At 44.2% G+C, this 26387-nt stretch overlaps 1 protein-coding gene across 6 annotated transcripts in view; it reads right to left on the bottom strand.

Moving 5' to 3' along the window:
* Positions 1 to 20334, bottom strand: part of Zcchc4 (zinc finger, CCHC domain containing 4) — a 49258-nt gene extending 28924 nt beyond the window's left edge. For 2 of the 6 annotated variants that reach the window (NM_001308144.1, NM_030185.3), the window contains exons 1-3: positions 12529 to 12688; positions 11636 to 11754; positions 10563 to 10645 (exon numbers count right to left, since the gene is read on the bottom strand). In NM_001308144.1, coding sequence (NP_001295073.1) covers positions 10563 to 10645; positions 11636 to 11754; positions 12529 to 12652 — 326 coding nt within the window. In that variant the 5' untranslated portion in view covers positions 12653 to 12688. Of the gene's footprint in view, positions 1 to 220; positions 7392 to 10562; positions 10646 to 11635; positions 11755 to 12528; positions 12697 to 20148 lie in introns of those variants that run through there. The other 4 variants (XR_001784758.2, NM_001309445.1, XM_006504189.4 and 1 more) reach the window with 4 other exon arrangements.
* Between the last annotated feature and the right edge of the window lie 6053 nt (positions 20335 to 26387).

Below are 26387 nucleotides of genomic sequence, written 5' to 3'. Positions count from 1 at the left end.
TCACTGAATGAAGATCAATATCCATTTAAAATGTGAATATAATATATTACTCAAACAATTTAGTAGTAATGGCAACTACTAGCACATTTAAATTTATCGACAAATCCATGTGCTCTAACTTTGACACGTTAAACAGTCTGGCTCAGTTGGCAGTCATTTTACAGCGAGAAATCAAGATCATTCTTCAAGTTCTTATGACATATTTAGCAAGAAAAATTACCTCTTAAAAGGAAAGATGTTCCTCCAGCGTTCTCTGTTCTTAGCAGTACTGACAGCGGCTGGCAGCTCCTCTCCCCTAGCCAGCGGGCCAGTACCAAAAGCCTTTGAAAAGCCTCTCAAGCTAGGTGCGGCAGACAGCACATGTCTGCAACCCCGCACCCATAAACTGGAACAGGAGGATGAGGTCTAGGCCAGCCTGGGCTACAGAGTGAACCAGTCTTAACAGCAGAAACAGGGGTGATATTGGAACAGGAGGATGAGGTCTAGGCCAGCCTGGGCTACAGAGTGAACCAGTCTTAACAGCAGAAACAGGGATGATATTGGAACAGGAGGATGAGGTCTAGGCCAGCCTGGGCTACAGAGTGAACCAGTCTTAACAGCAGAAACAGGGATGATATTGGATACCTCATTTGTTTGATTTCAAATCTGATTTCAGCGTCACTACAGCTCAGTTTTAATTTTTGCACTTTACTAAGGATTATTGAATAAAGAAAATACAGTTATTAGGTCTTAAAGCAGTGATTTTAAACCTGTGGGTCGCAACCCCTTTGGGGGTCAAATGATTTTTTTCACAGGGGTCACCTAAGACCATCTGCATGTCAGATACATTATAATTCATAACAAGCAAAACTACAATTATGAAATAGCATTGAAAATAATTTTGTGGTTGGGGTTACCACAACACGAGGAGCTGTATAAGGGCCACAAAATTTGGAAGGTCAAGAACCACTGCCTTAAACTGGTAACTTTTACATATGAGACACCAGTTACAAAATCAGAGAGAGCACAAAAGGAAAAAAATGAGCCCACTGAGGACAGCCAGAGGTGTGTGGATGTCCGCATGACACATGGCACTGTGCTAAGGATTGCTGTAGTCTGGCAAGTCAACAGGTTGAGCCCAGCTAATGTTAGGAGCTGTATGGTAGAAGCTGTAAAGAGGAACCCAGAGAGCATTGGAACTTCTAAGTAGTTTCCCTTCAAAGGCCCCAAGGCAGTGACAAATATCCTAGACTCTTAGAGCAAGAAATCAGCTGCCTGTCTGCAACTGAAACATCACGAGCCCCACGATGAGTGCTCCTCTGACTGCTTTATTCATGACTACATAGAGAGAGATGAGGAAACTTCACAGTGACACACAGTAAGGGCAGCCAGGAAGGCCCCAAGCCACAGCGGGAGGACCAGCAGCACTGATGCCAGACCACGGCTGGCTCTCCCCACTGAGTGTTATGTGTGGATCACTCCCATGAGCGGAGGGAGCAGAGGGACTGGGCAGCTGGCCGAGCATCGCCTAGAAAGAGGACATGGATCATGACTCAAGAATCCACGTGACCCCAGGAGAGATGTGTACCAAAACCAGAGCAGGGAACCCTCATGTATACAAATCCTGGGGTCAGCACGCTGAAAGGACCTGACTCAGGAGTACGGGAAAACGGCCCCAAGAGCTGGAGAGAGGCTCAGTGGGCAAGAGCACACTCTGCCAGCATGAGGACCCGGTTCAAGTCCCCAGCACTCATGGAAAAGCTGAACAGAGCTGCACATGCTCTCAACTCTAGCAGTGAGGGCTGGCTGCGGGCTGAGGGCAGGCAGACCCCTTACAAACCAAACAGGAGTAAACGTACACAGCCTTATCTATAAAGCTTAGCTAAGGAACCTCAACTCAAGGCTGACATTGTACTGAACAAAGACTCAGTGCTCTCGCTCTCGCTCGAAGCAAGCTACTCTCCCCTTGCTCCTCAGCACCTGATGCCTCCCGACCTAGTCAGACAAAACCCAGGGCAAGATGGGCCAGGGGACATTAAAGTTATTTATTCACGGTCAACACAGTCATACATATAAGGTCCTAAGAAAATCTTCAGAAAGGCCGCTAAAGGAGCAAGCAAGCTCAGCAGGGCTGCAAAACAAGGCTGTGAGGTCGGTCTCCAGGGCAGCCAGCCAAACAAACAAACAAACAAACAAAACCAAAAGAATTAAACACATATCTAAACTTTTTCCCACACGCGATGCAATGAGACAGCCCACAGTGGACTGCTCCACAGCGTTCTTTACAGAACTACAACTCACACATGAATTGAGCAACGATCAGATTCTGCCATCCTTCCTAACCACGAGGCAACGGTTTTCACTATTGCTAAAAATCACCAGATGAAAGGCTGGTAGGAGATTACACAGGCTAACTAATATCAATCTTAACACCATAAAAAGGGAATAAGTAACCGGTATCTGCCTTACGGTACATGAAAAGAAGGAGGAAGGGAACATCAGAAGAAGGGCTGGAGAGAGATGGCTCAGTGGTTAAACGCACTCACTGCCCTTCCGAAGCTTCTGACTCAATTGCCAGCACCCACATGGCAGCTCACAACTGTCAGATGTTGTCTTCTGGTGTGCAGATATTCATGCCGACAAAGTACCCATATACATAAAATACATAAATAAACCTTTAAATCGGAAAGAAACCATCCAAAAGAGTCGACTGTAAGTACTTCTGGAGGGGCTACTCAGGACTATCTACTTCTACTGCCTCAGACACATCTTTTAAATGGAAATGTAATTTTCATGGTGTAATGTTCACTGGTTGCTGTGTGCACGTTACTGGTGGGTAGGACATTCACAAGGTTGTGCTATGTTGCCACAGCCTAATTCCAGATCATTTTTTATCACCACAAAAAGCTTGTGCCACTGGCAGGTGCTCCTCATTTCCCCAGCCCAGCCTCAGCCACCACTAATCTACCTCTGGTCTCCAGCAATCTGCCTACTTCAGAGATGTAAGATAAATGGAGTAAGAGTAGCCACATGCAGGCTCTTATGTGAAACTTTTAAATAAAAGACATTTGCTTCAAAATAGAAAGTGCTTTGACTCTCGGCCAAAAAGATGCATACAGAAAGTCCTGCCAGTGGGCTATTATGGACTGAACTTCACCACAGAATCAGACAAAGAGGGACTACAGCACAATGCAAGAAGGGACAGAAGGGGAGAGAAAGTGGGAGCCAGCGGGAGAGGGGAGGTTTTGCACTGGGATAGCATGCAGGCCCACATATAACCCCAAACTAAGGAAGTCAAGTAAAAGACCTCTAAGACATAGTCAAAAGCATCAAAGATAATCAATCTAAAGAACAAAACTTCAACTACAATGAAAGTGAGAAAACATTAGAAGGAACGGACAGTCACTTCTTGTTTTACATGGATGAAGGTCAGAGTGAGGGTTATACATGACGTAAGTTACAAAGGAGGACTAGCAAGATGACTGAACAGGCAAAGACTGAACAGGCAAAGCACTGCCGAGAAAGCCTTGAGGTTTGAGTTCGATGCCCAGGACTCACAAAACCACAGTGACAGGGAGGATCATCCTCAACCTCTATGCCTGGCTGCGGCCACACGCACCTGCACTTACGTGCACATATCATACGTGTAAGAACGTTTCAAAGGCGACAGAAAAATAGAAAAGAAACACCAGCACCTCCCAACAGGAGAAAATGTAAACTATATATAAAGAGAACAAACGAGAAGCAAAAGTAGGCGGACACCAAACCCAGGGCAAGCAGAGCTGTTACGACAGAACAAAACCAGGGGCTTTGCTGTGAGAATAAAATACAGGCGACTTATTCCCAATGCCAGAGGTGCTTAGACGTCTATTTACCAGACCACAGATAGCAGGAGGCAGTGGGCCCTGGGGTCTTCCCTAGCAGGTGACACCCACTTACCTACAAACCTATAGTGCCTCTTAGAGTATATAGTTACAGTCTACTTCCTGGCTGAGACCATGCATCAGAATGGAGAGTGAGTCTTGAGCTGCAAGGGGATGGGAATTTGGGGCAGGGGCACACCAGCCGATCATGAAGATTGTGCCTTCCCAAGTACTCCACACTAGCAAGAGACAGGGCAGAGAATCTGCACCATGATTACAGAAACCACCAGTTTGTGCCGAGCTGGAATCTGAACATCAGCTGTGTGAGTGTGTGAGTTTGTTTGGGCTGGAATGGGTTCTGGAGGAAGGAACTGCAGGGAGTGCCCGCCTTCACTACTTGGGAGTATCTCAACCTCATTATCGTAGGGTTTGCATCTTTTCTGGATCAAAGCAAAATCCAGACCGGTTATGTCATCCCTTCCAAGAAGCACGTATTTTCACACTTTATCTTAGCATCTATGCTACTGAGGTTGGGTGGATAACTGCTTGTCAGCAGAGGTCCAGCTCAACTGTATGCTCATAGGAAAGCGTGGTCCACTTCCTAATGCCATCATGTATTTAAGTCAGTTCTGCACATTGCTGATCCCTGTGAAGAGTTGTCCGCCATGAAGCCACGGTTCGGGATAGAGGCATACTACCACACAGCCAATGGGCACATTTGGTGCTGGAGATGGACACATTTGCCAGCCACAACAAACATAGGCTTTATAAGACCTAAGAAACAAGGTTAGCAGCAATCTAACTTGACAGAATCTGCAAAGAAGCCTCCACCTAGGGCTGAGAGGGTTACCTTGATCTGGTTAACTGAGATGGGAAAAGCTGCCCAGATAAAGGGCAACACTTTCTTTCCCTGGGCTTGTGTCCTACATGGCATAAAAAGGAGGCTAACAGAGCACTGCTTCCCGACTACAGACTTAAGTGACCAGCTGTCTCAAGCCCTTGCCACCAGGACATTCTTGCCAAAATATATCACACTCTCATGCCGGAAGCCAAAATAAGCCCTTTCTCCTGTAGGATGCTTTTGTCAGGATATTTCACCGTGGCAACAGGAAGAGTAAAGCAATCCCACATGCAGATAAAGTACATGAAGCTCCATCAATTCTGATACCCAATACGGCCAATCGGACGACCTATCACACAGAGCAACAGCCAGCTGCAGGCAGAAACCATGAAATCTGTAGGGAGATTAAGTGTGGTGGTTTAAGTGGGATGTCCTCCATAAGCCCCAGGTAACTGATACTTAGTACCCAGTTGGTAGCTGCTTGGGGAGGACTAGGTGTGGCCTTGCTGGAAGAAGTATGTTACTGGGGGCCAGTTTTGAGGTTTCAAAAGACTCATGCCAGTTAGTACCCTTTATTTCCAGTTGTGGCTCAAGACATGAACTCTTGGCTATTCTTGCCACCATTTCTTGGGTCCACTACCATAGACTCTAACTCTCTGGAACATAAGCCCAATTAAAGGCTTTCTTATATAAACTTGCCACTTGTTGTGGTGTTTTATCCCAACAACAGAAAAGCAACTAATACAGAAAGCAATAGTGGGCAGGCGGGACAACTTATCCACCTGAGAGTGACCAGTATGAAAAGGGGAAAAGAACACTACTGTCTGACCTAATGGCTTCCTTCCTTCAGGGCCATGCAGACTGCTCAGCAGAGGGCCCCGCCCCCGCTCCAGCGCATTAAGCTTTTCTTGATGGAAGATAAACCAAGATGTTACACTCATCCCATATCGCATGAGCACAACATCATCACCTATGCTGCTTTAAATTTAGTCTGCAGTCAGGCTTTTGCAGTTTGAGGGAAGGAGGCACAGGAGCCGGAAGGGCTCAGATTCCCCAGCTCCTGCCTCCTGGTTACTGCACGTGCCCTGGGGGGGTGGGGGTGGGGGGGGAGGAAATCTCATTCTGCCTCGTGGCTCAGCATGATTCACAAATTGCAGGCTAGCATTTTGAAATGTCATTTTTATTGATCTCCATTTGATGTTCCATTTGCCTTTCCTGGAGTACACAAATTATGTTTATGGCATTTGTCTAACAGCAGACCTTGAAAATCTAAGTTTAAATGAGTTCTGGGGAAAAAAAAATAACCAAATGAAATATCAACCAAACAAAATTATCTGGATGCACATAAATTAACACTGATCTCCACATTCAAATTTATCTTCCCCTCAGACTTCATAGGTCACAATAAGGATGGAGGCACCCCATATAAGAGAATATTAACACATTTTAAAGCATAACAGGCAGCTAAAAACTATGAGGAAAAGCAAATCTGAGGCACAAAATGTAAATCTGTCAGCTGAGCATCTATGAAATATAACACAATTCAAAGACCATGTTAGGAAAAAAATGCTTATCGAATCCTGCTCCATAAACTAGAAATCTGTGCAACATTCCCAGGCCCATAATGAAAACTGGGTAACGAAGATCTATTAATCTCACTGCCATCATTCTTTTCTAACGGTTTCAGAGCAAGCCAAGCCAGCTGGGAATCATGGTTCATGTGTAGGAGCCCAGAATTTGGGAGGTTGAGTCGGGAAGGCTGCAAGTTCAAGGCTAGCCCGGACTACCTACCAAGACCTTCTCTAAAAAAACAAACAAACAGCAAAACAGTAGAAGGTTCTTTCTAACTGAAAACAATCTCAAGCATGTGTCAATCTTAGGTTCACGCACACACAATGGACTCCTAGTCTCAGCATAAAGGCGTGTGAGGGGAACAGGTAATCCACTGAGCTTTGACCTGACCTCAACATGGTTTAGCTTACGGTAAAGTTTACAAGAATATCCTACCGCGAACTTTCCCTCTACACAGCATATAACAAAAAGTAGGAGCACCCACCAGAAAGCAATGCTGTGAAATCAATTCGGCCTCTGTGAATTTCCCCAAGCCTGGGACGAGTCCACATCTTTACAGGGTACGGATCAGCTAATGCACAAGTCAGCAATAAAGTCCTCACTTTCCTGAGCACATAAACCTTACCGAAGAACCCAGCCGGAGGTCAGCATGTTCTTCAAACCTTACATCTCTGCACCTATACGTGTTTGTATCTAAACACACATGCATCGGCTCCAATGCCAGCATTTACGTTTCCTTTGAACTCTCAACAAATACCTGCTGTATGGACAAACGACTGGAAGGATGGATGTTTCTGGAAATAAAACCTAAGGTTGTGGGTCACACATGGTTTATGATGTTAAAGATAATTTTATCAAAACATACGCTCAAGAGATCAGCGTAAGACAGAGGAAGTTACTACTCTTCCCCCTCCCAAAATATAGCCTTCTGGAAATTCAATACATTATATTTTAGCCATTTTACATATTAATTATGCTTTTAAAGGATTATTTACCAGGGGCTGGAGAGATGGCTCAAGGTTAAGGACATTTATTGTTGTTATAGAGGATCGCGGTTTGGCTCCCAGTACTGAAATGATGGCTCACAACCATCCATAACTCTAGTTCCCAGAGATCTAATACCTTCTTCTGGCCTCCGTGGGTATTAGGGACACACGTGATGAATATACACACATGCAGGTAAAATACACACGTAAAAGAAAATAAATCTAAAAATAGACTTAAAAACATTCTTTCTCAGCCAGGTTTAGTGGTGCACTCCTTAATCCCAGCACTTGGGAGGCAGAGGCAACTGGATCTAAGTGAGGTCAAGTCCAGCCTGATTTACCAAGCAAGTTCCAGGTCAATCAGGGCTATTACACAGAGAAACCCTGCCTTGAAAAAACAAAATAAATAGATAAATAAATAATATTCTTTATCAGGTCTGGAAATGTAGTTAAATGGTGGGTGCTTGCCTTGAATACAAGAGGCATGTGTGAAAAATAACTCCCACACTCTGGCAGCATGGAGACAGAAGAAAACTCCACTTCAAGACTAAGTTTATTATGCAGAGAAAAGGATCATTGAGCTAGTCTCAGCTAGATTCTAACCACACCACCAATATCCTTATGTGACATGAAAACACTCTTATCAGATAAAAATGGCAACAGAGATAGAGTACAAAACAACGTACATAGTATGAATACAACTCCAAAAAAGGAAGCAAACTTTAGTGTCAGTGTCAACATGCCTTCCCAAAATGGCTATGCTGGTGACAATGTCCTAACTAGAAGAACTTTGAGGCTAAACGGAAGGATTGTTATTGAGGAAATAGGGCTCAAGATGGGTTTCTGTTTACAAGGAGTCTCCCTTAACTACCCTCTTAATCTGCCCCCCAAAGGTCAGCTACCTTGGGCAAAGGCAAGGATGTGGTCTTTGGTCTGGTCAATCAGCCCAAAGACCCCGTCCTGCTGGTTGTCACAAAGTCCTCTTGCTTTGCCACCATTTGCTCTTCCCTCTCCCTCCACCCCCAAAATAGCCATGGCAGATTGATCCCCAATAAACCTTTCTTTCTACCCACAGAGTGGTCCAGTATAGACAGGAACTCTTCTGCACTGTGTAAAAGCATTCATCTGTCAATAAAAGCCTATTGTCAACGAGTTGAAGGAGGAAATAGGAGATGGGTGTTCCAAGAGAGACAGAGACACAGAGAGACAGAGAGAGACAGACAGACAGACAGACAGACAGAAACAGAGAGGAATTTTGGGAAAGAGTCAGATGAGGACACTCACCCCAAACTCTGAGGAGACAGTCACATGAAACTGAGAAGGTGGCCAGCCACGTGGCATGCTTAGATTAGAATAAACTGGATTACTGAGATATGAGCTAGTTGGGGAACAGAGCTGGGCATTTATTCATGACATATTAAGTTTGAGTCATTATTTCGGGGATTCACTGAACTCTCACAATTAACAGAGGGAAAAAGTCAGGAGCAAACCCTACATGTGCAAAGGGGAGGGGCTGCAGGGCCGGAAGCAGGGGCCATGAGTTTCTCTTTCCCAAACCATCAATATTTTGTTTCCTACAGTTACGATAACCACATCCTGACATATCTTTATCTCCTGTCTACATACAGTAAATTATTATAGATCACTAATTGCTATCTGCTTTCACGTCTAAAATGATCCTTTGAATGAGAGATGCAGAAAGCATGAGTCACAGTTCAGTCACTCTAACAGCATGACCTTCAAGTTGCTTCACTGCTCCCAGCTGCCACTTCCTGCCCAAGCTGGCCATCTTGGCAGGACTGACTGTCACCTCGGGGAAAGCATCTCGCACAGCACCAGCCTCACACAAATGCTTGCTCACACCACTCCCTTCTCAATCTTTCTCATTGCTGATTGAACTCCTATACAGGAAACAGACCTCTCTAGTCAAGTAGTAAGTGAAGAGGCAATCCTGTTATATTTAGAAAAGCATCCTCTAGCACAAGCATCAAAGTCTAAAGAAAGCCCAGGCAAGAGGTTTTATTTACTTATTCACTTACTGTGCTTTGGGGTGGGTTTGTTGCTTTGTTTGAGGCAGGATCCCTCTCTACTTAGCTCAGGCTGGCCTGAGACTCACAGAGCGAGGCCACCTTGACTCCCAGTGCTGAGATTAAAGGTGTTCACAACCACGCCTAGGCTCAGACAAGACATGCCCCAGAACTCCTCTTCATGTGGCCAGAATAAGGCCTCACAGTGCTGAATGCTGACGCCCAGAGAGCAGAAGGAAGCACCATAAATGAAAACCTGTCTGCCATCAGCAAACTGATGGGGGGTCAGGGGGTCACTTTCTTGGACAGCTTTGTCCAGCACATGGAGAACGTGCCCAAGGGCAAGGGCAGACATGAATTTTTGTCACCGGTTTCCTAGGGAACTACATCTACGGATTCTAGTGCATCCAGCAACATTTTAATAATGCTGGGTTTTAAGATGTTTACAGCTTAGAAAAGATTTTACCTGTACTGCTACACTTGAGAGGCAGAAACACAAGGATTGTGAGATCAAATCCAGCCAGAGCTATATAGTGATATCCGATTTAAAAACAAACAAACAAACAAGGGGGATGGAAACATGGCTCATCCGTTAAGAACAGATACTGCTCTTCCAGTGGACCTGGGTCTATTCCGAGCATGAATGTGGTGGCTTACAATAATCTTTAATTCCAGTTTCATGGGATCCAATGCCCTTTTTTGGCCTCCATAGGTACAAGGTACAAATATATTACACAGACCTACATGAAGGCGGAATACTCATAAAGAACATGGATGTACCTTGGAAACATACTAAATGTAAAAATCATAGATATCAAGAACAAATAAAGCCAGGCCGTGGTGGCACACGCCCTTAATCCAAGCACTTGGGAGGCAGAGGCAGGCGGATTTCTGAGTTCAAGGCCAGCCTGGTCTACAGAGTGAGTTCCAGGACAGCCAGGGCTACACAGAGAAACCCTGTCTCGAAGAAAAAAAAAAGAACAAATAATATATGAATAATGAATAATATATGAATAATCAAATTCACAGCCACAATGAGGTCACCAAGGTTTGGAGTAAATAGAATAAGGAGTTATTACTTCATTGTGAAAATTTTCTGATTTTTTTTGATGTGATTAAAAATGTTTAGAACACAGAAGAAACAGTTGCACAAATTGTGAATAAAATCAATACCAGTGAATTGTACACTTGCAAATCATTAAAATGGAAAGTGTAAAAAAAAATAAATGAAGGTAAGTTTAAAAAGCAACATCACTGACAAAGCAATAAGGAAAAGAAGACATCATACCAATACCTTTCTATGCATTGTGCCCGGGATAGAGGAGGCTGGCATTTTTGATTATGAATTTCTCGGGCAGCAAGTCTAGCTTCTGACAACTGAAAGACAGAACAAACGTTTGTGTATTTGTTTGTTTGTTTGTTTGTTTATCAGAAGGGCAGAACACACCATCAATATTACTCCCTCTTTATCTAGAACTTCCCAATCTCTAGAACTCTTGTGAAATAAATAACTGTTGTTTTTCAATATTCTCATTACCAACTAGAAGTTGCAAGGAGTAATGGCACACTCAGGAGGCAGAGGCAGGTGGAGCTCTGTGAATTTGAGTTCAACCTGGTCTACATAGTGACCCAGGACAGTCAGAGCTACACAGGAAGATACCAAAAACTAACCAAAAACAAACCAAAAGAAACTAATAAATAGCAAAACTGAAGTTGTAAGTTGACTACCCAATACTAACACATCAAATCTTATAGGGAACTAATTTTCATTTAAGACAATAACACATCTGTATCAAAGTTCAGAGTTAAGTATTAACTTTAATGCCCAGAATTTAAAAACAAAATCCAAAGCATGAAATTTTCATCCCTCCTAAGATATTTATCTTGGGGTGAGAGAGATGGCCCAGTAGTTGAGATCAAACACTACCTTAAGACCTAACTCTATTTAAAACACCCACATCAGGAGGTTCATAACTGACTGTAACTGCAGTTCTAGGGGATCGGAGGATCTCTTCTGATATCCATGGGTACTTGCACTCATGTGTGCATACCAATAAATAGGTGCACACACATATACACATAATTAATCATTAAGCTGGGCAGTGATGGCACACATTTATAATTCCAGGACTCAGGGGGCAAAGGCAGGCCAGCCTGGTCTACAGAATCAGTTCCAGGACAGCCAGGGCTACACTGAGAAACAATGTCTCAAAAAAAAAAAAAAAAAAAAAAAAAAAAAAAAAAAAAGGAAAAAAAAAATCTTTAAAAATACCAAATGCACTAAAATAAAGAAATCCTTTTATATAATGCTTAAACTTCATGTTTACTGGTTCATTCTCCGTAAAACTAGCCAAAATGTTACTGTACCTTTTCATCTTCCCACTGAAAAAAGTTACAGTCTTTTCTATCTCTACAGGCTGAGCAGGCATAAAACTTTCGTGTTTCTTCCTTCCCTTGGTTCACTTTTACAAAGAGAAGAGTAGGCCCTAGTTCCAGAATAGGAAGAAAAAATAAGTATCAAGCAGTAGTCTACACCAAGTTTCTCTGCCTTAAATAAAACTTATTTAGGCATTATACATAATTTATAATTCAATGTACTATCCTCTTTGATAAATCTTATTTTCTTCCATTGCAACACTGATGCATTTGAATATTAGAAATAATTTTTAAAACTGCTCTCTTCAAAAAGAAAATGCTTTCTGTTTACATTACAATAGTCAACAGCTGGGGTCCATGACGAAAGTATGCTTAAAAGAACAAACGCGAATAAAACAAGGGGGAAAGCCCGGAGAACTGCAAGGTTTGCCGTTACCATTTTCAGTGAAACCCTGAGCTTTACAGTTGGAAAGCCGCAAGAAGTAAACTTAATTAGGCTTCCAGGGTTTTGTTGTTTATTCTAACTTCAAAACAATAAAACCCCATCAATTCAACAAATTAAATTCCGCTAAGAACTTGTCAGCAAGAAGCCTTCAGCCCCGTGCATTCTACGTTCGGCTTTCTCCCTAACCTGTCCCCCAAAGCAGAGATGCTAACAGCTCTGGAGACAAAGCTCCAGCAGCCAGGACCTCTCTGGGGGTTTACTAAATAGAGTGACAAACACTTTCTGAAACCGGGTGTTATTCACGCATCACACAAGGTAAGGAAGAGGGGGTGGGAAAAAGCCTTCTCTTCCAGACACAAATCCGAAAAACCCGCAGAGCACCTAGCCCAAGCCTCGCCATTGGCGCCGCCGGCAAGGCTGAGCGCAGACGCCGACCCACCGTGCGGGCACAGCGGGGCAGGAGCCGTGGGGTTCGAGGGAAGCGCCACCTCTACCCCGGACGCCCTACGCCCCGCGTCGCCATCACCCTCCAGGGACTCAAGACAGTCCATGGGCGCCGCCATCTTTCTGCCGAAGTCCCGAAAGCCTCTGTCCCAACCAAGGAGGCGGAGAAAGAGCGCCGCCGCGGCACGCGGAACCCACAGCGCCCCACGCGTCCTGGAGGAGCCATGCCGCCGTCAGACCCAGAGTGAGAAACTAAGCAGGACACCCACCCACCCACCCACCCACCCACCCACACACACACCCGTGGGGGTTCTGGGGTGAAGCTGGAAGGCCTATGCCAAGAGAGCACCTATAACCAGGAGAAGAGATGAATCTTTAGAACAAAGATCTGATTAGATTATAGATCCAAAAGAGCAACAAAGAGGTAAACAATGGCTGAACCACACAGCACAGCAGCTCTATTGCGTTTAACAATGCCAAAGAACTGTCTAGTCTTTTGGTTTGGTTCTGTTCTGTTCTGTTCTGTTCTCTGACAGGGTTTCATGTAGTCCAGGCTAGCCTCTAACTCCCCAGTAGCAGAGTGTAGCCTGGAACTCCTAATCTTTTGCCTCTACCTCCCAAATGCTGGGGTTACAAACACATGCCTCACCATGCCTGGAGCTCATCTAACACTTGCTCTTACACGTAATTATTGAATTCTCGTTCTCGTTTGTACCTCAGGAAAAGAATGTCGCCATTTGCCAGTGGCAGTTGTCTACATAAAAAATATCAAAGAATGTACACTTTTTAAATAACTTCTAGGTTAACTTGAGTTTGGTAAGTTTCAGGATATGAGACTAACATACCCTGGCAGTGATTGTCTAAACATAAAATTTAGAATACCACTTAGAATTTCCAAGCAAAAGAAGCATGTATTTGTTTAACGTACACAGGTCTCATGAGCAGAAAACTAGAAAATGTGGTTGAAAAAAAAATCAAGAAAGATCTAAATAAATGTGGAAGCGTGGTCTGTTCATTACACGGGAAACGGAACACAGTAAAGATGCCACCTCCTACCAGGTTAAGTGCAGACAGGTTGAGTGCAGTTTCTAGCAAAATCTCAGCCAGATATACAAAGTATTATTCTGAATTTTATAGGGAAAGGCAAAGAAATGGCTAAAATAATTTTAAAAGAAAATAACCAAGTGGGAGAGATCAGTCTATCTAATTCCAAACAGTGGTAGTAGTAGTCAAGGCTCATTCATACACACATCTGTCAATGAAATTGCAAATTGTAACACGCGTACATGCGTGTATACACACATGCACATGCACACACTCTGATCTGAATAAGGTACATGAGGAGGTATATAATTATGATAATAAAGCAGCCTTCAAAAATGATACAGTCTTCTCTTTTCTGAGGAAAAACTTTGGTGAGAAAAATCCCACACCTTAGATTTAGGTACACAGTTATTCACCAGTTTACAACAGGCACAAATTCTAGAAACTCTGCCACTAGGGGATTTTATTGCATAGGCATTAGAGTAAAATTTAAAAAACTGGGGAGGCTACAACATCACCAAGATCCTAGGTTTTAGGGTTTTTTTTTTGCGGGTGGGGTGGGGGAACATTTACGTACACATCCCATCGGTAACTGGAATGTTATGAGGTGTTAACTATGGTTGATAGACATCTATGTATTTATTTGCTAACAGGGTTATGATAATCATCAGTAAGTTATGAGTGTTTTTATTGCCTAATAGAGTCTTTACTTCATACTGGGAAATACTGGGGGCAGAAATACTCTGAAATCCTTGGAAGGATTCTGATGGAAACTGAAAATAGACCCGAGCACAGGGGTGGACTCTGGCTGCCTGTCCTGTCACTCAGAGTTTGATCCTAAGACCCAATGAATTCGGAAACTCTTCCCACAGAGTCTCTGGACAAATCAGTAAAATCCTACAAGTACCAGGAAGACTATCCCATTATCCTCAGAGAACTCCACTCTCCAAATCTCCTTCAAACACAATGAGTGAAGCCAGATCTTTTGTAGAGAATGTCTTAGCATTGTCTCTATCTTCTGGTTGAAAAACTTTGGTCCTATCAAACACAAGCAACAGAGATGACTGATACGACAGTCATCATGATGGAGATGTGTAGTCACTACTGGGGCATCCTTTTCCACAAGGATGGTGTTTTCTGCAACAAGTAGCTCTGCCTATTAGCCTTCCCTGTAAATTTCCAGATGCTTGGTAGAATATGGTCTTTTGCTTTACCACTCCAGTCACAGATGTAAAAGTACTTTTTATTTGCCTATCCAACTGTTGTCTGGAAGGATTATGGTCTCAATCTGCTGACCTAGGCCTGGTCCTGGAAGCTTCTGGCCTCCATATATCTGGACTTAGAATGTTTTCAGCTTCTGAGACTTCTTGGTGAATAAGCTCACCCTTTCTTGTTCTTTCTGAACTCTAACTGCCTGTTCAACCCAGCAGTTCTGGCTCACAAACTCCTTTCCAAGCTGACTGATTTGATCTGGTTTCTCTTCCTTGGCCTTTCCTGAATGGTTCTGCTTGACCTCATACTAATTTTGGCAATCTGTTCTAATCTTGTGTCTCCTCATTCACTGGCTCGTTCTGTCTTCATCTGTGTCTGGCTTGTTCTCTCTGCAACTAGTCTCTGTACAACTGTCCCAATGAAACTGCCTCCTTCCTCTCTTTCTGTGTTCTTTTGCTCTCCCTCCCAAACACCCTGTTCAAATACCCTGCAATGCTCACATCTGGACCCTGATGCCCTGCTGAGCTGGCCAGGAAGCCCCCTATATGTCCTCTCTCTGCTTTCCTCCCCAGCTGTGAATAGCCCCAAACTGTGATGCTTATCTGGGAAGGCCTGAGACCCAAAGGACCATGGGAGATTTCTGGGATCTCTAAAAAACAGTGAGGGGGCTGGGGAGATGGCTCAGCTGGTAAGAGCACTGACTGTTCTTCCAGAGGTCCTGAGTTCAATTCCCAGCAACCACATGCTGGCTCACAACCATCTGTAATGGGATCCAATGCCCTCTTCTGGTGTGTCTGAAAGACAAGCTACTGTGTACTCATATATATAAAATAAATAAGTCTTAAAAAATAATTAAAAAAAAAGAAAAACAGTGAGAACACTGCAGAACTACATACCCCAGAACTGCTACTTCTGAGCTCTTGAGACTTCCTGAGCTCTTCTTTGTTGTGTTTTGCTTTCTTTTGTTTTTTTAGAGACAACAGCTAGCCAAGTATCACTGGCCGGCCTAGAATTCACTATTGTAACCCAGCCTGGCCTTTAACTTGTGGCCATTGTCTAGCTTCAGCTTCTAAAGTTCTAGGATTACAGGCATGTGCCATCATGTGTGGCCTTCACCTTAGCATGTCTGATGTGCTGGGCAAAAGTGCCATGGAGTAGGTCTATAGAAAGCCAGAACAGCCCTGAACAGGAGGATACGGTTCCGTGACAGAGTGATTGATTGCCTGGTGCAGGAGACCCTGGCTCCCACAAAGCAAAACAAAAAACAGCTCTGCAGATATAGATTTCAAGAGGCCTTTCATCAAATCTGGAAGAGCAGCCTAGTCCCTTCTTCCTGCCTGCAAAATCTTTCTGGCAAGAGACCTGAGCAGAAGGGTGGGAGGAAATAGGATTCAGTTGTGAAAGTGGTTGTCCCCTGTAGACATGGACAATGGAACCTCGAGATAAAGAGATCTGCTACAAAGGAGAGCTGTACAGATGGTGGGCTGAAGGTGTTCTACCAAGACTTCAGCCCATCCGCAACTCATACTACCTTCCTTTGGGTGAGCCTTTTCAGAAATACCAGGTGATTCGTCAAACTGAGAATATGGTGGTAGGTTAGAGGTAGGTAGATAGCCAATGATTCTAAGGGCATCTATGGTGGTTTGAGTGAGAATGGCTCTCATAGGTCCATATATTTGAATACTTGGTCCTCGGTTGGTTGGAGCTGTTAAGGAAGGATTAGTAGGTATAGCCTTAGAGAAGATATATTACTAGGGATGAGCTTTGTGGTTTGAAAATCCCACACCAAAGCTGGACATAGTGGCATACACATTTAATACAGCACTTGAGAGGTAGAGGCAAGTAGATTGCTGACCATTTGAGGCCAGTCTGGTTTTTTTGTTTTTTGTTTTTTTTTTCTCGAGACAGGGTTTCTCTGTATAGCCCTGGCTGTCCTGGAACTCACTTTGTAGACCAGACTGGCCTTGAACTCAGAAATCCACCTGCCTCTGCCTCCCGAGTGCTGGGACTAAACGCGTGCGCCACCACGCCCGGCTCAGGCTGGTCTTTTTGGTGAGTTCAAGGGACAGCGAGTTCCAGGTAGAGGTACCCTGTGTCAAACTAACAAGAACAGCAAAAGAAAACCCCCATATGGTTCTCAGTGTCTGTCTTGTGCTTGTAGATCAGATGTAAACTCTGTACCACTGCTCCACACAATCCCTGCTGCCATGCTCCCTGCCATGATGGTCGCAGACACTACCACCTTCTGGAATTGTGAGCCTCAAATGCTTTCTTTTATAAGTTGTCTTGGTCATCATGCTTTGCTACAGCAATAGAAAAGTACCTAAGACAGCGATACCCTTAGAAGAGGAAATTGGTGGGCAACATAGAGATTATAAAGACAAAGGTCTTGGAGAGGGAGAGGTAGACTAAACTTGGAGCCCTCTGCCTTGACTCAGGGAACTGATAGGGGACAGGAGGGACAGCTAAGAATCCTTTTATATTATATATTATAGAGATACACTTGTACTATGTACTGGAAACTGGAAACAGTAAAGCATATCATTTATTTTTTTTAAAGACTTATTTATTTATTATATGTAAGTACATTGTAGCTGTCTTCAGACACTCCAGAAGAGGGAGTCAGATCTCGTTATGGATGGTTGTGAGCCACCATGTGGTTGCTGGGATTTGAACTCTGAACCTTTGGAAGAGCAGTTGGTGCTCTTACCCACTGAGCCATCTCGCCAGCCCGCATATCATTTATTACTAGCATAACATGCACACAGTTAATGCTTTGTTTGTTCTGAATTAACCCCTCCCAGCCCTGAAGGGTACAAGGGTTGATATTACCAGAAATGAACTAGACTCAGTGTTTCAAAGTGTCTGACCACCCCCGACACACCCCCAAGCCCCCAAATAAGCATGATAGAGAATCTTGAGCTTATATTAGAAGTAGTCTTTTCATTCATTTATTTTATTTGAAATTAGGTGTTTAGGGGCTAGGGATGCAGCTCAGTTAGTAGCATGCTTGCCTAGCACACAAAGTCCTAAATCCAACCCCCAATAACTAAGGGTGGCAATACAAGCCTAGGATGCCAGCATATGAGAGGAAGAGGTAGGGACACGGAGTCCAAGATCATCCTCTGCTACACACTGTCTTCAAAGCAACCTCTTTGCTTAGGAGGAGGAGGAAGAGGAAGGAGAAAAGAATTTTTGTTTCAGTTTTACTGTTCCACAGTAACTATGGATTTCACTCCAAGGGAGTCAAGAAGACTTGCAAAGCTTTGGTTTAGGAAGAGGTATCTCCAGGAATAGGAACCCCAGAGCCAATGCAGTGTAATCCAGGCAGGATAAAACAGTAGGACGGAGTCAGAGGGACCTCAACCCATAGCCTGCTCTCCCATAAACAAAGCTTTCTGACCTGTTTCTCCATGTATGAATAAAGCTTTTTTGAATGAATACAGGCTGATAACACATAGCTCCTCTAAGAAAGAGAGAAAAAAAAAAAGCAAACATCACCTATATGGGCTGCAGAGTCTTACCTGGAGTCAGAAGACACAAATCAAGTGGGGTGTTGAGGGAGGTTTCATAGAAAGGCTGTTTTCTAAATTGTATGGTAAGTGAAACCACCAAGGAGACTGACTGACTTTGAGACTGGCGACAGCGAGTGCTATTTCCTCCACGATCTACAGATGTTAACCTCCCCCCCCCCCATATGAGAATAAGACCTAGCACCGTTTTCAGTCAAATTTGAAGCAGGCCTTATTAAATACTGGCCAGGTCTATACCCAGGATTCCCAGAGTATGGCACCGAGTTACATTAGACAGAGTCTTATAAAGAGAAAACCCACAAGGCTAAGGACTTCCTACCTTCATCCAATCAGGGGCAAGCATACCCCCTGATGTACTTCCTGCCTATGTGTGATCAAGCACATATCCTGTGCAATTAGTGCAGCCATGCTTGTGTGCAGAAGTGAAAACATGTGGCTTGTTATCTTCTATGAACAGCCCTCAGCATCCCAGGAAGTTATCAGTCCTTGGGCAAGTGGGGCATACAAGTTAGAGGCATTTAACAAGATCTCTTGTCTTAGGGTTTCTATTCCTGCACAAACATCGTGACCAAGAAGCAAATTGGGGAGGAAAGGGTTTATTCGGCTTACACTTCCATGTTGCTGATCATCACCAAAGAAGTCAGGACTGGAACTCAAGCAGGTCAGGGAGCAGGAGCTGATGCAGAGGCCATGAAGGGATGTTCTTTACTGGCTTGCCTCCCCTGGCTTGCTCAGCCTGCTCTCTTATAGAACCAAGATTACCAGCCCAGAGATGGTCCCACCCACAAGGGACCTTTCCCCCCTTGATCACTAATTGAGAAAATGCCTTACAGTTGGATCTCATGGAGGCATTTCTTTAACTGAAGCTCCTTTTTCTGTGATAACTCCAGCTGTGTCAAGTTGACACAAAACCAGCCAGTACAATCTCTTAAAACATAGTGACTTAAACGTAAAACACAAACTAGCCATCACACAGAACCGAGGAGACAGAACAGCTTCTGGAAACGGTGACAGGGATAGACAGTGCAGAGACTCCTCCATCTTGTATTCTTGTTGAGGCCAGTTAGGCTTGACTAGTTTGATCTCCTTGGTGGAAAGCCCTTTGGAAAACTACCCAGCTTTAGTCTAGGAACTCCAAGTCAAGATACCCCAGTAACTTATCTTCTGTTAAATTGCTTGCTTGTGCAAAACTCCTCCCTTCAACTCCTAAATGAGATAACAGGATGAGATTCTTGCCTTTAAAAGCCCCTTAGCTTAACTGAGCAACACACTTAGATCCCAAATATCAGAGTGAAGTCCCATCTCTCTGGAATAAAGACTTTCAGTTGACTATAAATTGTGTCTGAGTGGTCTTCTCTGGTGGGTTCCCTATAACAAAACCAAAGGGAAAAATTTAAGACAAGGGCAATCGTACAAGACATGAGGTCTTCAACAGGGCTCAGGAAATCATGTTACACCCTCAGGTCAGAAGGTTTGGGTAAAAATGAATTGAAAATGGGGGCACACAGGTACCTGGTGAGTATTGTTAAAATGTGTACGCTCTCCAAAGTTGACTACTGAACCTGGAGGCCCTCGCTTCTTCTGCTGTGTCTGCTGTTGGCACAAAGCAATGAGGTTCAACAGGACTTTCCACACTGCCATTAATGTTCAGCCAATCGGCACAGAGCAAGGAAGGAGGGCTCTACAAGAACAGGCAGCGACCCATCAAGTCTGGAAAACTCTAACATAGCATTTGGGGAAATAAAAGACCTGCACCGAGGTAGCACTTGGAATAGGTAAGTAAAAGTGAGTTTGTTGACATCCGTGGACACTTACAATCCACATACCTACACACATGCAGCAAGCCTGAGCTCCCGGCTCCACCGTGCGTGGTCTCCACAGTAGTCTCCTTAGCTTTGCTCAGACGCTCAGGCCTTCTCCTTGGCAGTCTTCCAGGACTTATACCGGATTCCTGCATCAATGCTGACAACCAGCCTGCACTGTAGGCTTTGGAGATTTGACAAGGAGGTCATCATACCTGCTGTGCAGACAAGCAAAGCAGAAACGGTCCCAGGAAGATGACAGCATTTTAGCTAGAGATCTCAGCCAGCACGCACTCCCATCTCCTGGAAGGCAGAGAGCAAGGAGTGGCCAGATGCTAAGCTGTTTAGTAGCCAAGCTAGGCAGAGCTGCCACTTTGGCCTGAACCAGCATGTGGTTTCCGTGCGCTCCCCCCATTACTCTAAGTCATAGAGGATGTTCCCTAAACCATGTGAAGATAAAAGGCAGTGTCATTCACCCTAGTGGCACCAGGCACCTACCAGTTTCCTAGGCCCTTCCCTGGATGTTTATATTAACTCTCTCGCCCCCAGGCTGGGAAAGCTGCCTGCTCTTTGCTGCTACCGCCTGAAGCTTCTAAAGCCTTCAGGTGAGACATCTGCAGATGTCAAAGGAAAAAGACATTCTCTTCCTCTTTAGAGTTTAGCTGCCGCTCATTGAAATCACGGGCTCTCAATGTTCAGATCTAAAAGAGCAGCACTCCCAGGAGCCACAGTCACTGCAACTGCCAGCCTAGTTTTTCAAAGACCAGACCCAGGCACGAGGAACCTGAACCAACACCTTTTGAAATGTCACATCTTTCCTGATGGGGTCATGTCTACTTAAATCTCTTCCCAAGAGACCACAAAGGTCTTTTCTTCCAAATCCCACATTAACTCTTTGTTGCCAGGTAAGAGAATAAGTTTACACCAGCTTTGTTATTTTTGGTCACCACATGCCAAAAAATCTACTTACTCCAAGGAATCTATTTTTGCACATACTCCTTTTATGCAACAACACAGACGCATACCTGCCCTGGCATCCTTCAGTGATGGACTGTGAGCCCTTTCTTTCCTGAGCTGTGTTGGGTAATGTTTTTATCACTGCAATAGAAACCCTAACTAAGATGGTCCACAAGATCCTCTATTTGCTTCTAGAACTTTCAGTTCTCTTTTATAGGTGGTGAGGGAGTCCTAGGACACAGTGCAAGCAGGCCACTGAACTTGTGATCTCCCTGCCTCGGGCTCACAAGTGTAATCCCTGTTGGGGCTGCCGGAATGTTCTGTTGGGCCTGGCATTTACAAACTCTTGAATGTCTGTATGCGAGGTGAAGGGCACCCGGGTGATGATGTGTGCATCGTCTGTTACCTAGTTACTACTGTGTGTATCTTTGTTGAAAAGACGCCTTCCCTGCTGAATTACCTTGGTATCTTTATTAAAAAATCAGTTTACCAGATGGCTAGGACTTCCTTCTGAATTCTCTACTGAGAATACAGTTCTATCAGCACCACACTGCCTAGCAACAGTCATTTCAAAGTTTGAGACTCAGTAAAACACTTCCAACAGCCACTCCTTTCCAGCTATTTTGGCCAAAGCATTTTCATATGCACTTTGAAAACTACCTTTTTAGTCTTAACCACAGAGTCACAGTAGTTTGTGTTCAACTGATAAATTTGAGAAGTAGCTCTTAAGCTCTCTGTTCATGTGAGGATATCTCATTTTGTGTGAGACTGAGAATTGAAGGTAGAGACTTGGGTACGCAAGGCATAGCTCTAGCACTGAGCTATCATCATCTCTTAGATCCTTATTTTCAGTGCTGTCTCACAGCCTAGTGTGGAACTCCAGTGTATTTTCAGCTGGACTTATTCCTAAGATCTAATGTATTCTGATACTATTGACAATTAGTGGTTTTTCTAATCCATACACACACACACACACACACACATATATATATGGGTTAGAAAAAATATATATATATGTGTGTGTGTGTATACCTTTCAAACTTACTTCATTTTAAAAAATAGTTTTTAATCCTAATAGTTATCTATATGTAGATTCTTGAATTTTCTAAATGTATAATTTAAATCATCTTCAAATCACTGTATTTCTTCTCTTATCTTTATGCCTTTACCTTGGTACCTGACACTTATCTCTGCTTGTCAGAGTCCCCAGAACACAGAAAAAATAAAACAAAACAAACAAAAAACCAGCGAGCAGGCATGCCTTGTTCATTACTGAGCCCTATGAAGATAACAGATAATGGTGCCTGATGTCCAGGGAGTAAAGTTACAGATGGAATGGGAGTTAACAACTGATTTTAAAATTAGGGAAGGAGGCTCAGCGGTGGCTAAGAGCACTGGCTCTTCCAAAGGACCTGAGTCTGATAGCCAGTATCAACATGGTAGTTCACAACTGTCTGTAACTCTAGTTCTAAGGGACCCAATGGCATCCTCTGTTCCACAGGATCTTGCACACAAGCAGGGCACATAAACTCACACAGCACACACATACACACATAAAATAAGAGATAAATAAAACATTTAAATAGGAGAGGGAGAAAGGGTGTAGCTTAGTAGAGTGCATTAGCATGTATGAGGACCTGGGTTCAGTCAACAGTACAAAAGGCCTTGGTGGCGAGACAGTGGGTAAAGTACCTGCATGTAAAAAGCTGGGCATGGTGGTATATGCTTATAATCCTAACCCACGAAAGCAAACACAGGAGAAAACCTGGAGTTAGCCGGCCAACTAGTTTTGCCCAATTGGTGAGTTTCAGTGAGAGGTTCTGATTCAAGACAAAGGCAGGGAGCAACTGAGGAAGACATCTGGTATCAAACTCTGGCCTCTATCTCTGCACATGTACCTGCACACACAAGACACTATTCTAAGTAGATGAGCCCTGTGTGGATTGTGCCACATAGAGCCACATAGAGCCACACTCTTGCACTCCCAGCCACTCAGAGCCTGAAAGAAAAAGGTATTAAGTGTAAGGCCTGCCTGGGCTATGACAACATGGGCAACTTTATAAAAGTAACATAAACTCACATGAATCAATTGTCCTCTCAGAGACTCACTGCCTCCATCTGCTAACCTAGGCTTAGTCCTGGAAGCCTCTAGCCTCGGCACAATCTTACCCAGGTCTAGAATGTTTTCAGTCTCTGTAACTTACTGCCTCCCTTCCTTTTTTTCTCTGTGCTGTTCTCCCTTAAGTAGCCTCTCCTTCCTCTCTGGTCTCTGGAGAGTTGAGATGTCCTATTCCATCAAATCTTTCTCTGATTCGTCACTTTGTATGCTACTCAATTAAACATCTTTCTTTCTTTCTCTTTCTCTCTCTTTTTCTCTTCCTTCCTTTCTTTTCTTTCTTTCTTTGTTTCCTTCCTCCCCCCACCCCCCAGACAGGGTTTCTCTGTATAGCCCTGGCTGTCTTGGAACTCACTTTCAAACATGGGTGCTTCCTTCTTCAAACTGACTTTACCTTCATCATTTGGGATTAAAGATATATACTAAGGGTATGTCTGTTTTTCCAGCCAGAGAGATTAAAGGTGTGTGCTAAGGCTGAGCCACACCACAACTAGAAATAGGTTTTTCCAGTAAATACCACAATCTCGGGGTATGATGGAAGTGTGATCAAATATCCTGCAACGCCACTCAGTGAGATTCTAAAACAAAACAAAACAAAATAAAATAAAATAAAATAAAATAGGCGCTGGAAACAGCTCATGGAAAAGAACCTGCCTAGTGTGCGTAAGACCCTAGGCTCAAGTCTGAATGCCACAAAAACAGTAAAAGGATGGTGACCGACTCCAGCTAAGGAATGACTGGCCTAGGCTAAAAGGGAACGGATTCTCCAAACCTCCACAAAGGAACATGTGGTGCTAGTGCTTATTTCACTGAAACCTGACAAGACTTGCAAGAGGGAGATGTAGAGCTATGAATCAACACTCACTGTGATGGTTTTGCTCTGGTCTCTTGCGAAGTCTGTTTGCTCATGGTCTGTTTTATTTCTGAAACAGGTCTTTATCCCCAGTATTTCCTTTGAGCTCTGTCAGTTCACAGGTATTGAAAGCTTGCCTCTGTGGCTTACCCACTTCCTTAAGGTCTAATTTTAATGTGATGACGTTCTGTCTTTGCTTCTTATAATTCCTTTAGCTATGCTTTTGAGATGCCAAAGCTTTTAAATTCAGGCTCCATTTTAGAGTACCTGACCTATGTTTAAACTTAGGGAGACTAACAGGATGGTATCTAGCATTAGTTTCCAAGTTGCCCCCCACCCCCAATAGAACCTGAGCTTAGCTCTAGTTTCTAGGCTAATCCCTAACAAGAGTTCCAGGTTACACCCCCAACAAGACCAGTGTCTCCTGGTTATTCCCCCAACAAACCTGCACCCCAGGTTACAAGCCCACCCCTTGCCTAACGACCACCAACGCAGAGGGGAGCAGAAGTTACGTTTATGATATGACTCCCAGCACCAGCCAATTATGTTAAAGGGCACAGGAGCTTTAGTAGATGCTTGCACATGTATTCCCTGCTTGCTGCTTACTATAAAGCCTTGCCCCATAGACATTCGGGGCTCCCCCACCACCAAAACCATCTTGCATGAAGGTGGTGCCTTAGGGGGCGGGGCGAGCTAGCTTGAATAGAATAAAGATCCTGCCGTGAGTTGCATCAGATTGGCTCCTGTGTGTTTGGGGGATCACTAACATTTCCCTGGCACAACATTTTTTAAGTATTAGATTGAAGTAGATGTGGTGCTATGCACAACTATGGACCTAGCTACTGGGGAGCCCGGACGATTGGAATCACTGAATGCACAAGGTGGGGACCAACCCGGGAAGCATGGGAATACATTCCCCAACCCAGGTGACTGTTGGTTCTGCTTCCCTGCCCAGTCTGGGACGGTCTCATCGTCTGTGGGAAAGTCATCATGAGATTATTACCTTGTGTTCTCTGAGGCCATATTGAAAGTTGTAGTCACGTTTAACTGAGGTAAAGTTTCCTATTGATCTTGTTTTCAAGCTTCCTGTGCAGGGAATGAGTGTGGGCCAGGACGATTTCTCAGCTTCACGGTTTGGGGTTCTCTCCTCTGTTGACTACAATGCTTCCTTTGTCAGGGAGAATCGGGCTGTCTCATCAGCACTGGCAACCTGTCTTATCAACACCGAAACCTTTTCACCTGCCAGGCCTTGCTTATTATTGAGGTGATTTCGGTCCAGTGGGATTCCTCCTAGTCATCTAGACTAGGCCTCCTTCCTTGTTCCTCTCTCCAGATTCCTCTGCTAGCTGCCAAGCTACCAACTGAAGGCCAGGCAAGCTTTTCCTGTCTTTTTACTGACCCTTTCCCATCTGAGACAATGACACTATCAGAGGTTCTCAGGACCATCAAGTTTCTGTCACCTTCTGATTGATTGAAAACAGGATGTTGTAGTTTGGGTTCCATTGCTGTGGAGAGATACCAGGACCAAGGCAATTCTTATAAAGGTAAAATGTTTAACTGGGGCTAGTTGACAGTTGTGTCAGACACTGGTCAGAGCTTGAGCATGGTTGACCCCAAAGCTCACCCCCACAGTGATAGACCTCCTCTAACAAGGCCACACCTCCTCCAATCAGCCACACCTAAAAGTGTCACTCCTAAGGGTCTGTGGGGCTAATTGCATTCAAGCTACCTCAGATGTAAAGGTTGAATGGTATTTAAGACTCTCTTGCCCGTATCTGGGCAACTGCCCAGGAAAGCGGCTGGCTGTATGAAATCTGGGAGCTGCTTGCCTGTCACATTTAGACCCAGGCGATGTTGTAGCCTCATCGAAGCATGCTTTGTTCTCAGTGAGGTTTTGCTTACTAGCACAGTACTCTTACTGACAAAGAATGGTACCAGATTCATGAACATGTCTGCAGTTTACCACAGTGCAAAGGCAGGCCCCTCAGGATGCAGTTCAGTGGCCCAGTGATCTAATGTGCAATGTTCCCTTCAGAGATTGTGTATTTCAATACTTTGTCCCCAAAGAGGGGAGGGTCATGAGAAGCATCACTGGGGTGGGTCTTGAGGAGGGTCACAAGGACAGGCTGTGAGGTTTTTGCTTTTTGTTTTTGTTGCTTTCTAACTCAGCCCCCATCCTGCCCAGTCTTTGCCTCCTTCTTGTGGGTGTAGTGTGACCAAGTGCCTCCATTTCTGGTGTCCATGCCTTCCCACCCCACAGGTAAGTCAGAACAGCCCTTTCACCCTGAGTTACCTCTCGTTTAGAACATAACTAGAAGCATTCTAAACATTCAATAC

This window comes from Mus musculus, chromosome 5 (assembly GCF_000001635.26).
Source record: "Mus musculus strain C57BL/6J chromosome 5, GRCm38.p6 C57BL/6J".
NCBI lineage: Eukaryota > Metazoa > Chordata > Mammalia > Rodentia > Muridae > Mus > Mus musculus.
The sequence above is the reverse complement of the archived record's forward strand: the minus strand, read 5'-3'. Positions and strand labels throughout refer to the sequence as shown.